Source organism: Rhododendron vialii, chromosome 8a (genome assembly GCF_030253575.1).
Source record: "Rhododendron vialii isolate Sample 1 chromosome 8a, ASM3025357v1".
In the NCBI taxonomy this organism is placed as follows: domain Eukaryota; kingdom Viridiplantae; phylum Streptophyta; class Magnoliopsida; order Ericales; family Ericaceae; genus Rhododendron; species Rhododendron vialii.
The window spans coordinates 24,308,213-24,322,212 of NC_080564.1; the positions used below are offsets into that span (position 1 = coordinate 24,308,213).

Here is a 14,000-nt window from a genome sequence, read left to right on the forward strand (position 1 = left end):
AATACATTCTCCAACAGCTGCTATGCTTTTTGATGCAAACCAAATCAAGGGATAGATTCATAAGAGAGATAAATCCCAAAATGGGATATAAGGAGTAAAAGCTCTCTATATTCTTTTATCAATACATCAAAAATAAAACTAACTAATGAGGGTACAAGACATCTATTTATAAAGACACTAAAATGACAATAATACCTTTAAATCCTACTGCATTATACACCCCCTCTAAAGAAAACAACTTGTTCTCAAGTTGGGAAAACATGACTCAAGACAACTAAATCAAGGAAAACATAGAACTTTAGAAGTATTTATTATGTAGCTCCGAAGTAGGCATGCGGTTGCAATCCTGGATCCACGCCACGATCATGCAATAACCCATCTTCGATACAAGTTTCCATTTGTGTACATCCACCGCATCCTTGCTTATGTGCAAATAGATCACCCACTTGGCATGCCTCGTGTAGAAACACATCAAAGGAATAGGCCATGACTTTTGTTCCCAATGCACACCAAGAATCAGAATTATCTAACACGAAGTGCCAAAAGTCCAACTTCACTTCATACCCAAGGCTTGCTCGAGTTAAAACCATACCCAAAAGATCTTCAAGCACAAATAGTCTACACCCTCTTTCGGCAACTTCGAAACTTGTTCGGGGACCACCACAACACAAACTTGTGCATCTTGCATCTCTTGTTCTACCAATAACTTGGAAGACAGGTGTTGAAAGTAATCATCTATCTCAAAGTCGTAACTTTCCTCTATGTCATGGCTTGCCTCCAAAACTTGTCTACTATCTTCCAAAGGTGTCAAGAAAGGCTCATTGATCGGTAGGATAAGTCCTCCTTTCTCTTCATCCTCACCAAACTCTTTTTCAAACTTGTCATATATAGGAACGCCATCTAAATCACCTCTAGCCCCATAGACAGGATCATCCTCAACATCTTCATGTGAGGGTTCATGATCAAAGATAGAAACATAAATATCCTCACTTGAATACTCATCATATATTGGAACATTAGTGTATTCATAATCATCATTACAACTTGGTTCTTTCACCTCATCGACCAAGAAAGCATCAATAACAAGCTCACAACTTTCAACTCAAGAAATGGTTCTCCAAGCTTGAAGCATTTGACTCCGTTAGGTGATGGATTTCTAGCCTCCAACATACCGATTAAAGATTGATTTTCACTTGGGACAGCCTTTAAGGACTTGCTCTTACCAAAACTAGTCAAGGAATCGGCATTAGGATGTTGAGGGAAAAGTAAGAATTCCTCCTTGAGCTTCTTCCTCATTTTACCCCATTCCTTAATCTTTTCTTTGCCTCTCATTTGTCGACTAACTTTGAATTATGTCCACCAATCCGAAACTCTCCCCTTAAGGCAAGTAGATGCCAACTTCACATTCTTTTCTTCGGTAACAAAACAATATTAAAAAACACTTTCAATAGTGTTCAACCAACCAACGAACTCTAATGGGCTTCCACAAAACTTGGGAAGTTCATTATCAACATCGTTCACCGATGTGTATTCAAATCCAACCAAATTTGCTCTACGCCAATGCAGAGCACCAAAACGAATTTCCAATGCACTAGAATCCCTCCTTTCGGTCAGACGTTGCAAACGCCGCACCCTGTCATACAAGGTAGCGACTTTTCACTCAACTCTTTAATCTCATTCATCTTGCAATTTGAATTGCCATAAGTATCTATTTCATCACCAAACTTTCCCATAACATTTCTACCTCTACCTGTTCTTTCTCTATCTCTTTGAGCCATTATAATAACATAATCAACTCCAAATAAGCAAATCAATCTCAAATAATGAAAACCCAGTCAACTCAATAATTTTTAGACCCAAACTTACCCAACTTAGTACAATAATTCAACCAACTCAACCAAAATTGATCAAACCCAATTAACTCACTACCAAATAGCCTCAACTCGCAAGTAAACAACAGAAATCTGATAGTAATTGCAGCAAATTGCAACAAACGAGACAAACACAACTAGAATCAAACCTAAAAATACAGATTCAAGTGCTAAAATAGTAGTTAACGGGGTCTAAATCACTATCTTGAGTGCCGAAATAAATTCCGAGCTCAATAAAGACATTCGAGTTCAAAAAAGGGCTAGGTATAGTCGAAATCACCTGGGTGAGGGTTGAAACCGGCAGATCTAGCCTCAAAATGATGGATCAGGCTCGAAAACGACTGGGTCTCTTCCAAATGCCAAAATGAGTGTTGTACAGTGCTCAAAATTACTGTAGTAAGAATCGAAATCACTGTAGCAAGGCTCCGAATTGTTCGTATAGCTTCAAAAAGGGTTGAAGACTGATTTCGGAGCCTGCTACAGTGATTTCAAGTCAGATATAAGGATTTTGAGGGTTTTTGGGCTTCGAAGAGTACAATTGATTTTATAGTAGTTAACGGGGTCTAAATCACTATCTTGAGTGCCGAAATAAATTCCGAGCTCAATAAAGACATTCGAGTTCAAAAAAGGGCTAGGTATAGTCGAAATCACCTGGGTGAGGGTTGAAACCGGCAGATCTAGCCTCAAAATGATGGATCAGGCTCGAAAACGACTGGGTCTCTTCCAAATGCCAAAATGAGTGTTGTACAGTGCTCAAAATTACTGTAGTAAGAATCGAAATCACTGTAGCAAGGCTCCGAATTGTTCGTATAGCTTCAAAAAGGGTTGAAGACTGATTTCGGAGCCTGCTACAGTGATTTCAAGTCAGATATAAGGATTTTGAGGGTTTTTGGGCTTCGAAGAGTACAGAAAATCAATTGTACATCTTCGAAATGGTCCAAAATGGGTTTTGGGTGTTCGAAATAGTGAAAATCAGCTTCAAAAAGGTTGATCTGTGGATCTTAAGGTTTGAAATCAAGTTGTAGGGCCTTGGGTTGTACAGATCTGGAGATTTCGAGTGAAATGGTGTCTCCAGTGAGATTTTCCGACACCGTTTCAAGATTCCGACGTGATTTTTCAGCGAGGTTTAAGTTTCTGACGAAATGAAAGGTGAGGATCGAGCCTAGAAACTCTGATACCAAATGATGCAAACCAAATCAAGGAATAGATTCATAAGAAAGATAAATCCCAAAATGGGATACAAGGAGCAAAAGCTCTCTATATTCTTTTATCAATACATCAAAAAAAAATTAACTAATGAGGGTACAAGACATCTATTTATAAACTCAAAACCCTACACACTAAAGACACAAATGAAACAATACCCCTAAATCCTTCTTCATCACTTTTATAACCTCCTTTTCTAATTGCTAACTCGGATTACAAATGCATCTTCTTTCCAAGCTCTTAAGATTGCATAGCTTACCATTGACGATACATTCTTAAACTGCTGCTCTGCTTTTATATACTATTTTTCTTATGGGAAATGATATTCACACTCCCTTTTTGATATCTACACTCCCTTTTTTGATTTTTAGTGTTGGAAAGTGTTATGTATTTTTTTGCTAAAAGACAAAAAAGGGAGCGTGGATATAAAAAAAGGGAGTGTGAAAATCAATTCCCTTTCTTATTACTAACTCAGATTAAAAATCCATCTTCTTTCCAAGCTTACTACAAAACAAGGGGTGATACACAACAAAAATAATAGACTCGTCATTCACTGTTGGTTATGAAGACTCCGTCTCCTAATGCTTTTCGGTTCGAGTGACACCATTTCCTGCTCCAGAGTATGCGCTCCCGGGAACCTCTATTAAAAGCTCATCGTCCACAATGTTCTCCATATGATCATGATCCTGAAATAAGTTTTCGGTACCACACTATAATTTACTTAAGTACACATTTTGAACAAATAAAGGGCATGTGTAGACAAATAAATTGCTCACAAGAGAAGTTTTTGGGGGGGTTTTTTTAAATCGATCAGAGAAGTTGAAAGTTTCCTTTTCCAACTCGAGAGTGGAAACTAGATTTTTAGAACGATCAGTTTTCCCCAAGAAACCACTTCAACTAAAACCATCTTTGCAGTATGCCAGGCAATACCAACAGGATTATAAGATGATGGCTGATTTTTCATTTTATGTAATGATGCAACGCAGTAGTCAAATGGTTTCATAGGCGAAAGCACATCCAACCATATGTCAGCGTTAGATTATATTGGTATCCAACAATAAGCAGACAGCGAATTCCATTTGATTTCAGGAAGGGCGTGATACCTTTAGATTAGAACCACTTTGTTCTGCTTCTTTAATATTTCTGAGGCCATTCATGATGGCTTTAAGTTGTTTCTTGGCCTTGATCCTCGCCAAACGTCGTTCAGCACATTGCAAAGCAGTTACATCAGCATGGCATACCACACAAAGAGTCCTCATGTTCTCTAGCCTGCATTCCCCTGCTAAAACAGATTATTATAAAACTCATAGTAAATAAGTTTTGTTCAGTCCAAAGTTAAGAAAAATGGCTTTGGTTGGGAGAGTAAGATCCTTGAACCAAACAGTGTGCACAATAAGGACATTTGTTATTTTTTAAGTAAAAAACTAGCATATGATCTTGTTATCAGCCAGAAATCCAGCAAAAGTATGTAAAAAGCTGCTGGTAAGGAACAGCAACTCCTTGAATAGTGAAATGGAAGGAAGAATCTGAAATACTCCCTTGTCCCACATCGCTTATATATGGAATTGTGGGATAGTATATAAGGTAATACCCACTAGGTACTATTAACCTGATTTATACTAACTTTTGAGCCACGTAGTTAGGCATGAGTTAGCAAGACAGCTGGCACAGGTCATTACAAAGAATCGCTTACGGAGTAGTAGCATAAGTATTTCTAATTTAAAAAGACGATAAACTTATAGTATACCTCCCCCTTGATAGACAGGGACAATGTGGTCTGCATGCCATGAATTGCCCTCACTTGGATCTTGTACAAGCTTGTTAAGTCTGAAAATTTTCAGAATAAATGACAGTTTCAGCACCATGTAGATACCAAATGTGATGCAAACAAAGTGCAATCAGTTTTAGCCTGAGCTTTTTCTCTTCTTGAAATTGTACTCCCAGAATTTAAAAATCATAAACGAGAACTGATGCTATCTTACTACGCATGAGACTGTGACATATTGACATCATTTCACACTTAAAGCACTTATCAAAGATTGTCAGATGCGTATAGTGGATATCTATCCAGCACTGGAATAGCTCGGTAAGAGTTTGTAAGATATTCAGTCCCCAAAAACTGTAATAATAGGTAAATGAAGATGGTGTTACATGGTCAAGAAGAAATAAGGCACTTTTAATAAACAAGAAAAGGTGTACAATTATCATGTAGAAACAGAGGAACAACACTGGACTCAAGGACACCTCGATTCAGTTCAATGCACATGATTGGAAATGTAGATGTCCTGGTGCTGCAATTGACAAAGTGAAAAGCAAATATTTTGAAACAATACACCCGACATATCTACTCACAATTTCTTACGCCTGGCCAACTTTGGTGCTACCTTCTCAATATACTTCTGCCGCTTTGCACTGGATAGAGGTTTTAGGTGCTCCACAAGCTTATGGCAGTCTAGTTGGCAATTTGTGCAAATCCCCCGTTCAATTTGGAAAAGCTCCTGGGTAAGCACCAAAGAACACACTTTGAAAGAATGTAAACTCACACTAAAAATGTATGAAAAGCCTTTCAAACACACAAGACTGACATTCATCATAATCTGAGGGGTGACATCAAGGGCTAACCTGACGGATAAATCTATTGCTAGTTCTGAAGCGATATTCTTCATAGCAACTCAAATTACAGAAAAGATCCTCAAGAAATTCAGGTGTCTCCGCATTTTCGCGCCTGAAAGTCCAGAGTACCTTAAAAGGAGCCAAAAAAAAAAAAAAACTGTTGGCAATGAATGCAAATGAACATTTAGCCACGCTTACTTGCAAGGTGTTTGACAGAGTTTGCACAATGGTTCGCCCGTAACAGTCCAACCCTGAGTGTATTCTTTCTCCTTTTGACAGTGACCAACAAGGAGATGAACCCTCTTCCACTCAGCATTTGGTGGTAACACGAGACTAATCTCATTCAAAGGTGTAGTGCGTCTTTTGCTTTTCCCTTTCAACAATCCCTGCCATAAAGAATCCTTCCATTGTTTCCCATACTACATATAGAATACAAGAAAATATTGACTAAACCAAACTAGTCAGTGAGATTGAGGCCTTTCAGTCATACCCCGCTATCATGGTTAAGGCTTTCCGTCAAACAGCACAACTCAACAGATAATGGAAGTTGCAAAGGCTTGGCAAGCAACTTGTTTCGTTGCATCGGCCTAAGATTTTTCCACTCCTCAATAAATGCCAGAAGTGCAGGCCTGTATTCAGGATTATCCTTGATTGATTTAGAAACTGATTTGCTGTCCTTGTCAGGAAGATTTGGTGACTCAAGTTCCAAGGGTTTGAAATTTTCAAAAAGTAGTCGTGGTCTCGAGTCTATCCCTGGAATACACGAGTATAAGTGGATCCTTCCAGTATATTGGCTCACCTGAAAAGCAGGGGGAAAAAACAATTCCTAAGGACATGTATTTTACTTCCATATGTTCTGCTGCACTAGAAAAAAAATAAATCACAGATTTTTCAAGCAATTAAAATATATTCTGAAGAGGGAAAGGTAAGTTGACAATATTTCCCAGAAGCACACAGATGGCTACAAAGTACAAATCTTATCCAATCTACAAACACTTAAGTCTACTTAAGGCCAAGGGTCTTGTGTACTCCGGCTTTTTCTCTTCACTGTTCAAAGTTTCTGCTACTTCTTCCGTAATCAGCCGGGTTGCATCAGCTTTTCTTCATGCGGGGACAACAAATCACATGTTAAATTGTTAGGGGTTATTTTGTTATCTATCTTTTACATAGGGGTATATTTGTACTTGTACCTTTGTCCATATATATACAATGTGTGAGAGAGAGAGAAACCTAATTTGGGTTGGCTCTCCTTTTTCCCCCAAGTTCACATGGTATTAGAGCTTATCATCCTAGGCGACATACCCAGTTGGTTTTTTAAAAACCCATACTCCGACGACCTCCGGCAGCACTCATCGGACCTGTAGCAGTTCCGGCGACCTGTGTATCAGCTCAGACGAACCAGTCTAAGGCAGATTGGTACTCTGTTTGGCCCACACAGTCTCCAACGAACCTTGCTGGAGCTCCGTCAGACTCCAGCAACAACCGACGACCATCGCCGGACATTCTATCACCTCCGGCGACCTCCATAGCTACTCCAGTGACTGTTCTTATTGAAGAAGAATCCACAGAGCTTTCAATCTGCTCTGTACATCGAGATTCGAGCCTATTTGCAAACAGACCTGTTCGATTTCGCAATGAATCGAGTTTGAAAGTAAGTTCTCTCATATTTTCGAAACCCTAGAACTCTGAATCATCATCGTACGGCTTTTGATGGTTTTTTATCTGTTTGACTGGGTTTGGATTGTTTGGGTGTGAGAGATTGAAACTGATTGGGTTTGTAGCGAGTTGATTGGGTATTGCAGTTTCTGAGTTGATTGGGTACCGAGTTTGGTGAGTTTGATTTGTTGATTGAGTTTCACTGGGTTTGATTGAACTTGAATTGCCCATTTTTGAACTTTAGAGGATTTTTGGACTTCATCTATCATTTGCAGTATAGTTTGAAGGGTTTGTGCCTCTGGTTATTCGTGGTCTGCAGTTTATTGTTACAGCAATTTTGTATTCTGTGTTTTGGGAGCTGTTTGGTACTGTTTGGATAGTATTTGCTCCTATTCTGCACTGTTGAGGCTGTTTTGGGGTTCCCATTTGCCGCAGTTCATGCGCTGATTTCTGGGGCTGTTCTGTCCCTACTTTGGTCTTTATTTGTAGTAGCTTTGGGCACAGGTTTTGGGACAGCTTTGTTCTCTGTTTCTGGGCACTTATTGCAGTTGTATTGGGGGGGGGGGGGTTCTTGTTCATCTATTGGGTGAGTGAAATCGGACTCCGGTCTCGTGAACGAAGTACTGCCCTATTTTTGTTGGTATGGCGGATGATCTCAAGAATGTTCCCCTCAGTGCTCTTTCTCAAGGGGAGTTACAAACTCTCAAGCGCCCAATGACTCAGTTTGACGCTCCATCTTCAATAGCTTCTACTTCCACTACTTTGCTCACACAGGTATCCAACCTAGTGCTTCTACTGCTTCCTCTTCTCTTGGATGATAGATTTGGGTGCTACAGATCATATGACCTGTTCATCTCTTTTTGACTCATATTCTACATGTTTTGCTAAGGATAAAGTCAGAGTCATAGATGGATCCCTATCTGCTATTTCACGGAAAGGTTCCATTCGCCACTCTCCAACCATTTCACTTTCTTCAGTTCTTCATATTCTAAATTTTTCTACTAACCTTTCTCTATTAGTAGTCTTGCCCATTCATTAAATTGCTCCGTGACGTTCTTTCCTACACATTGTGTCTTTCAGGAACTGGATACAGGGAGAGTGATTGGCAGTGGTAAAGCCCATGGTGGTCTATACTTTTTGGAGCCTGCATCTAGTCCATCTTTTCCGCCTTTGTCTGGTCATCAAGCTCTTGAAGCAGATACGGGTTCAGCTCTTCCTTTATTACATCAGTGGCATCGGAGATTGGCCATCCCTCTTTTGGAGTTTTAGAAAAACTTTTTCCTAATTTAACTAAGCACTGTCCTAGGAGTCAGTTTTTTTGTGAAGCTAGTGAGCTTGCAAAACATAAACGTTCCTTTTAAGCTCCCGTTAATCAAAGAAGTGCTTCTCCGTTTATGGTTATCCACTCTGATGTTTGGGTCCTTCTCCTGTCACCTCACTTTCTGGTCATCGATGGTTTGTCACCTTTATTAACTGTCATTCTCGTGTCACTTGGGTGTACTTACTTCGATCTAAAAATGAAGTGTTTTCGTGCTCTAAATCATTTCATAAAATGGTTTGTACTCAATTTGACACCAACATTAAGATTCTCCCAGTGTTCTAAATGGCGCTCGGCAGTAGTCGGGCGGCGACCCACCTCCAATCGCCTAGGCGCCACCTAGAAGTTTGGCGGGTTTTTTTTTTCCGGTATTTTTTTGATATGTTTCATGCTTTTAGTTTGTATTATGGTGTTAATATATAGTAAAAGGACTTGTGTAATTTACCATAGCACACATATATATACTACAGTAATATATACAATATACAATACACGTATAACATTTTTCCAGATCCAATCGAGAAACTCACGCCGATCGAGAACCCACGCCGGTATGTCTCTCTCACATCTCTCGGTCTCTCTCTCGCGTCTCTCTCTCCCTCTCTCATCTCTGTCTCTTTCTACTCTGTCTCCCTCTGTCTCTCATGCCAATCGTCTTTGTCTCTTACTGCCGCCAAGCTTTGCCTAGCCGGTCCCCAAGCTCCGCCAAAGGTCCGCCTAACCTCCCTGGCCACCGAACAAAACGCCAAGGGGGTAGTCGTGGTGCTGACCCTCCGCCTAGCGCTTAGGCCACCATTTAGAACACTGGATTCTGTGTAGTGATAATGGGACTGAGTATCTAGATAGGATTTTTCGGGCTTACCTTGATGATAATGGCATTCTTTTACAAACAATTTGTGTTGATACTCCACAACAGAATGGAGTTGTTGAACGTAAAACTCGTCATCTTGTTGAGGTAGCTCGCTCTCTCTTGCTCACCATGTATGTCCCTAAACACTTTTGGGGGGAAGCTGTTCTCACTGCAGCTTATCTTATCAACCGTATGCCATCCAATATTCTTCAGTTCAAAACTCCTCTTCCCGTCAATTTTCGGGTCTCTTCTCTTCCGCCAAAGATCTTTGGTTGTGTGTGTTTTGTTCATGCCCCTAAACATCCTGGTGGTAAGTTAGACCCAAAAGCCCGTAAATGTGTTTTTCTTGGCCACTCTCCTACTCAGAAAGGCTACAAATGTTATGACCCTCACTCCCGGAAAATGTTTGTTTCTATGGATATCACCTTTTGGGAACTTAAGTCATTTTATCCTTCCTCTAGTCCATCTCTTCAGGGGAGTGATAGAGAGGAAGGGATGTTGATATTTCATAATGAAGTGTCATGGTCTTACTTCCTAATATCTTGTTATGGTGAGGGGGAGAAGGAAAACTCAAAGGAGGAACCTATATCTGAAGCAAGAGCAAAACATGATATGAGTGGCCTAGATATTGATGACGATAAGCTTTACCCACATGGGTTGCCTAACTTGCAAAAGTTTTCTCACAGAAAAAAGGGACAGCCTGCATGTGCGATGCCACCTTGCCAATCACTATCACCTACTCCGGTTTCAATTCTAGTTTATAATTCTTCGGCTGACTCATCTGGTAATGAACCTTAGTTGCACGGAGCAGGAGCGGGAGCAGGAGCGGGAGCAAGAACGGAAGCGGGGGCGGGGGCGGGGGCGGGGGCGGGGGAGCAGAGGTACCCAGAAGCTCCTAAGTTTGGGAGCGCCTATGTATATTTTATTTAATATTTTTTTTTAAATAATACCATTTTTTTTTTTTAATACCTCCCATATATTTTTTTATTTTTTGTAGATAACATTAGTTTTGAATCAATGTCTTTATGGCCCATTAATTGAGAAATGCAAAGCCTTCAAGTAAGTTTTGGTCCAAGGCTATATAATAAAGATGCTGGGCCAAGCCCATTTAACTGGCCCAAGTCATTAAAAGGAGAATAAAGGGTCAGCAACTAACACAAACAAGAAAACCCTAGGACTGTTTGATCGTATGAAATCAGATCTCAAGCCACAGCTGCGGCTTCGTTGGAGACACTAGTCGGTACACCTCTCTCTCTCTCTCTCTCTCTCTCTCTCTCTCTCTCTCTCTCACCCTCTCTTCTTCGTTCCTCTCTTCTTCATTTCTTCAGCTGCTATGGCAGCAGCGATCGATGCTTGAGTTCGGCAACGAAGATCAACCTCGGCATCTCTCTCTCTCTCTCTCTCTCTCTCTCTCTCTCTCTCTCTCAAGCTCCCATCTCCCTTTGGAGCGCAATCTCGTCTCAAGGGAAACGCGCTCCCATCACGTTTCTGAGTGAGAAGCGCGGAATCGCGTTTCTCATCCAGGAGCGTCACCTATTTGGACGATTCCTGCAACTAAGTAATGAACCATCCCTTCTTATTTTTGATAATCTTAATGCTCCTATTGCTCATAGAAAAGAAGTTAGACAGTGTACTCAACATTCCATCTCACAGTTTGTTTCATATGATTGTTTATCTCCTTCGTATCGTGCATTTGTTTCCTCTCTCTTCCATATCTATCCCACAAAGTTGGAAGAAAGCATTCATCGAGAACATGTAATGGTGATATTTTTACCATTAAGAGTCAAAGCAATGGGTCTTTTGTTTAGGAGAACATGAGGATAGAATGAGCAACCCTATTGTATCTACTTACTCATTGTACAACATTAAAATGTAAGTGTTTTTTTTCCCTCTTACATTTACTGGTTTCATTTTGTCAAAGGAATGCAGAAAAAATATGGGCCATCCAGATTTGATATTTTGGGTTCCAACTCATTCAGGTTGTGGCTATGAAGCCCTTGACGATTTGGGATAAAGCCACTATGCTTAGGCATTTGTGGGCTATGAGTAAGAAATCTGAGTCTCTATGGGTAAAATGGGTCCATATGTACATTATCAATCATCAGTAAACTGTTTAAACTTCGATGTTTCGGCCAGCCTCTTATTAGATATATTGTGGGGAATGGCAGGAATGTTTCTGTTTGGCTGGACAATTGGCATCCTCTTGGGCCATTGTTTAAGAGATTTGTTGGTGATTCTATGGTGTCTATAATTCGTAATGGTGGTTGGGTGTGGCCTAGCCCCAGGAATACCTAAGTGGAAAGAAGCTATGGTAGAGGAGATGACAGCTTTGAAAAAGAATGGCACCTGGGAACTAGTGTCTCCTCCGGAGGGAAAGAAATCAGTGGGTTGTAAATGGGTATTCGAGGTAAAACATAAGGCAGATAGGACAGTTGAGAGATTCAAGGCGAGATTTACTGCCAAGGGCTATACTCAAACACACGGAATTGACTATGAGGAAACCTTTGCTCCGGTAGCAAAGATGAACTCTATTCAAACCTTACTCTCTTGTGCTACTATTTTGAATTAGCCTCTTCAACAATTCGAAATTAAAAATGCATTTCTTCACGGTGATTTAGAAGTGTACATGGATATACCACCAGGTTTCTCTTCCTTTGCAACCAAAGGGAAGGTGTGTAGATTGACAAAGGCTCTCTATGGATTAAAGCAGTCACCGAGAGCTTGGTATGACGGATTTCTTAAAGCTATGTTGAGATTTGGACACCGGCAGAGTCATGCAGATCATACTATATTCATCAAGGGAGGTAATGGCAAGATTGCTATCCATATTGTCTATGTGGATGACATAATTATGACTGGCAATGATGCAGAAGAAATACTTCATCTTGAGGCTCGTCTTGCTCAAGAATTCGAGATTAAGGACTTGGGGTTATTGAGATACTTTCTTGGGATGGAGGTGGCAAGATATGATAAAAGTATTTTTATCTCCTAAAGGAAACATATTCTTGATCTCTTGGAAGAAACAGGGATGTTGGGGTATAAACCTACAAACTCACCTATTGAGGCTAAATCATCTCTCAGTGGAGATGTTGTGGAGATGTTGGGAAGCATACAGACAAGGAAAGATATCAGAGGCTTGTCGACCGCCTTATATACTTATCTCACACTAGACCAAATAATATATATGCCGTTGGAGTTGTCAGCCAATTCATGCATGAGCCACGTACAGTGCATTTGGATGCAGTTTATCGCATTTTGAGATATCTCAAATCAGCTCCAGGTAAAGGAATTTTGTCCTCCAATCATGGTCACTTGAGGTTGGAAGCATTTACTGCTGCAAATTGGGCTGGTTCAGTGGACGATAGGCGCTCCACTTCTGGCTACTGCACCTTTTTTGGTGGGAATTTGGTTACTTGGCGAAGTAAGAAGCAGTCAGTGGTAGCTAGATCCAGTGCAGAAGCTAAATATATGGCTATGGCTCACGGCGTGTGTGAGCTTTTGTGGCTCCAAACCTTGTTGAAGGAGTTGGGACTCTTTGATGATGGTCCTATAAAACTTTACTGTGACGACAAAGCGGCTATAAATATTACTCATAATCCTGCGCAGCATGACAGAACGAAGCATATCGAGATTGTTAGGCATGTAATAAAGTAAAAGTTGAGCAAGGGTTTGATATGTATGCCGTTTGTAAGGTCTGAGGACCAGTTAGCTGATATATTTACAAAATGGCTTAGTAGTAAGATTTTTCATCCCATTGTGTTCAAGTTGGGCTTGATAGATATCTTTGCACCAACTTGAGGGAGAGTGTTAAAATTGTTAGGGGTTATTTTGTTATTTATCTTTTACATAGGGGTATATTTGTACTTGTACCTTTGTCCATATATATACAAAGTGTGAGAGAGAGAAACCTAATTTGGGTTGGCTCTCCTTTTTTCCCAAAGTTCACATCACAGAACCAGGAAAAGCTGATTCCTGGCAGATTTTACCATAATAATTTCAGATATCCAGAATTACCTCAAATTGGAGACAATCAACTGGTATAGAGTTGCCTGAATCAGCTTCAATCAGCTCACCTGATCTTTCAGAAACTGAATTCCCTTCCTGCATTTCAGATTAATTAAGCACAGAGCCCCCGCAAAATATAAGTGAATTAATACGTAGATAAAGCATAAAAATGTATCTTAATCGCTTGGAGAGGTGGCTAGGGAGCTTTGGACTATGGTTCTTTCTTGGTTTGCTATGCGATGGGTCATGTCGAGGAGTGTGATGGTGTGAATATATATTCTGTATCTAGAATATATATTCTGTATCTTCTTGTAATATGCTATTTTAGGACATGTATCGTAATCAAATCATAGCATAATCATAAGGTAATCATATCGTAATCATATCATAGCGTAATCATAGGGTAATCATATCGTAATCAAATCTTGTATTCTTCCTTTCTTAGGCATAGCTTTACTCTATTTAAAGATGTACTCACCTC

General features: G+C 40.1%; 1 protein-coding gene across 3 annotated transcripts in view; it reads right to left on the minus strand.

Annotated features, from left to right (window-relative positions):
* Positions 1-170: 170 nt before the first annotated feature.
* Positions 171-14,000, minus strand: part of LOC131336020 (uncharacterized) — a 48,689-nt gene continuing 34,859 nt past the window's right edge. The window contains exons 17-25 of one of the 3 annotated variants that reach the window (XR_009202727.1): positions 13,529-13,615; positions 6,181-6,489; positions 5,889-6,076; positions 5,700-5,802; positions 5,430-5,575; positions 4,825-4,904; positions 4,181-4,356; positions 3,236-3,763; positions 171-195 (exon numbers count right to left, since the gene is read on the minus strand). Coding sequence is in view for 1 of the 3 variants with exons in the window: in XM_058371625.1 (XP_058227608.1) it covers positions 3,656-3,763; positions 4,181-4,356; positions 4,825-4,904; positions 5,430-5,575; positions 5,700-5,802; positions 5,889-6,076; positions 6,181-6,489; positions 13,529-13,615 (1,197 nt within the window). In the remaining 2 variants the exon portion in view is untranslated. Of the gene's footprint in view, positions 196-3,053; positions 3,764-4,180; positions 4,357-4,824; positions 4,905-5,276; positions 5,369-5,429; positions 5,576-5,699; positions 5,803-5,888; positions 6,077-6,180; positions 6,490-13,528; positions 13,616-14,000 lie in introns of those variants that run through there. The other 2 variants (XM_058371625.1, XR_009202728.1) reach the window with 2 other exon arrangements.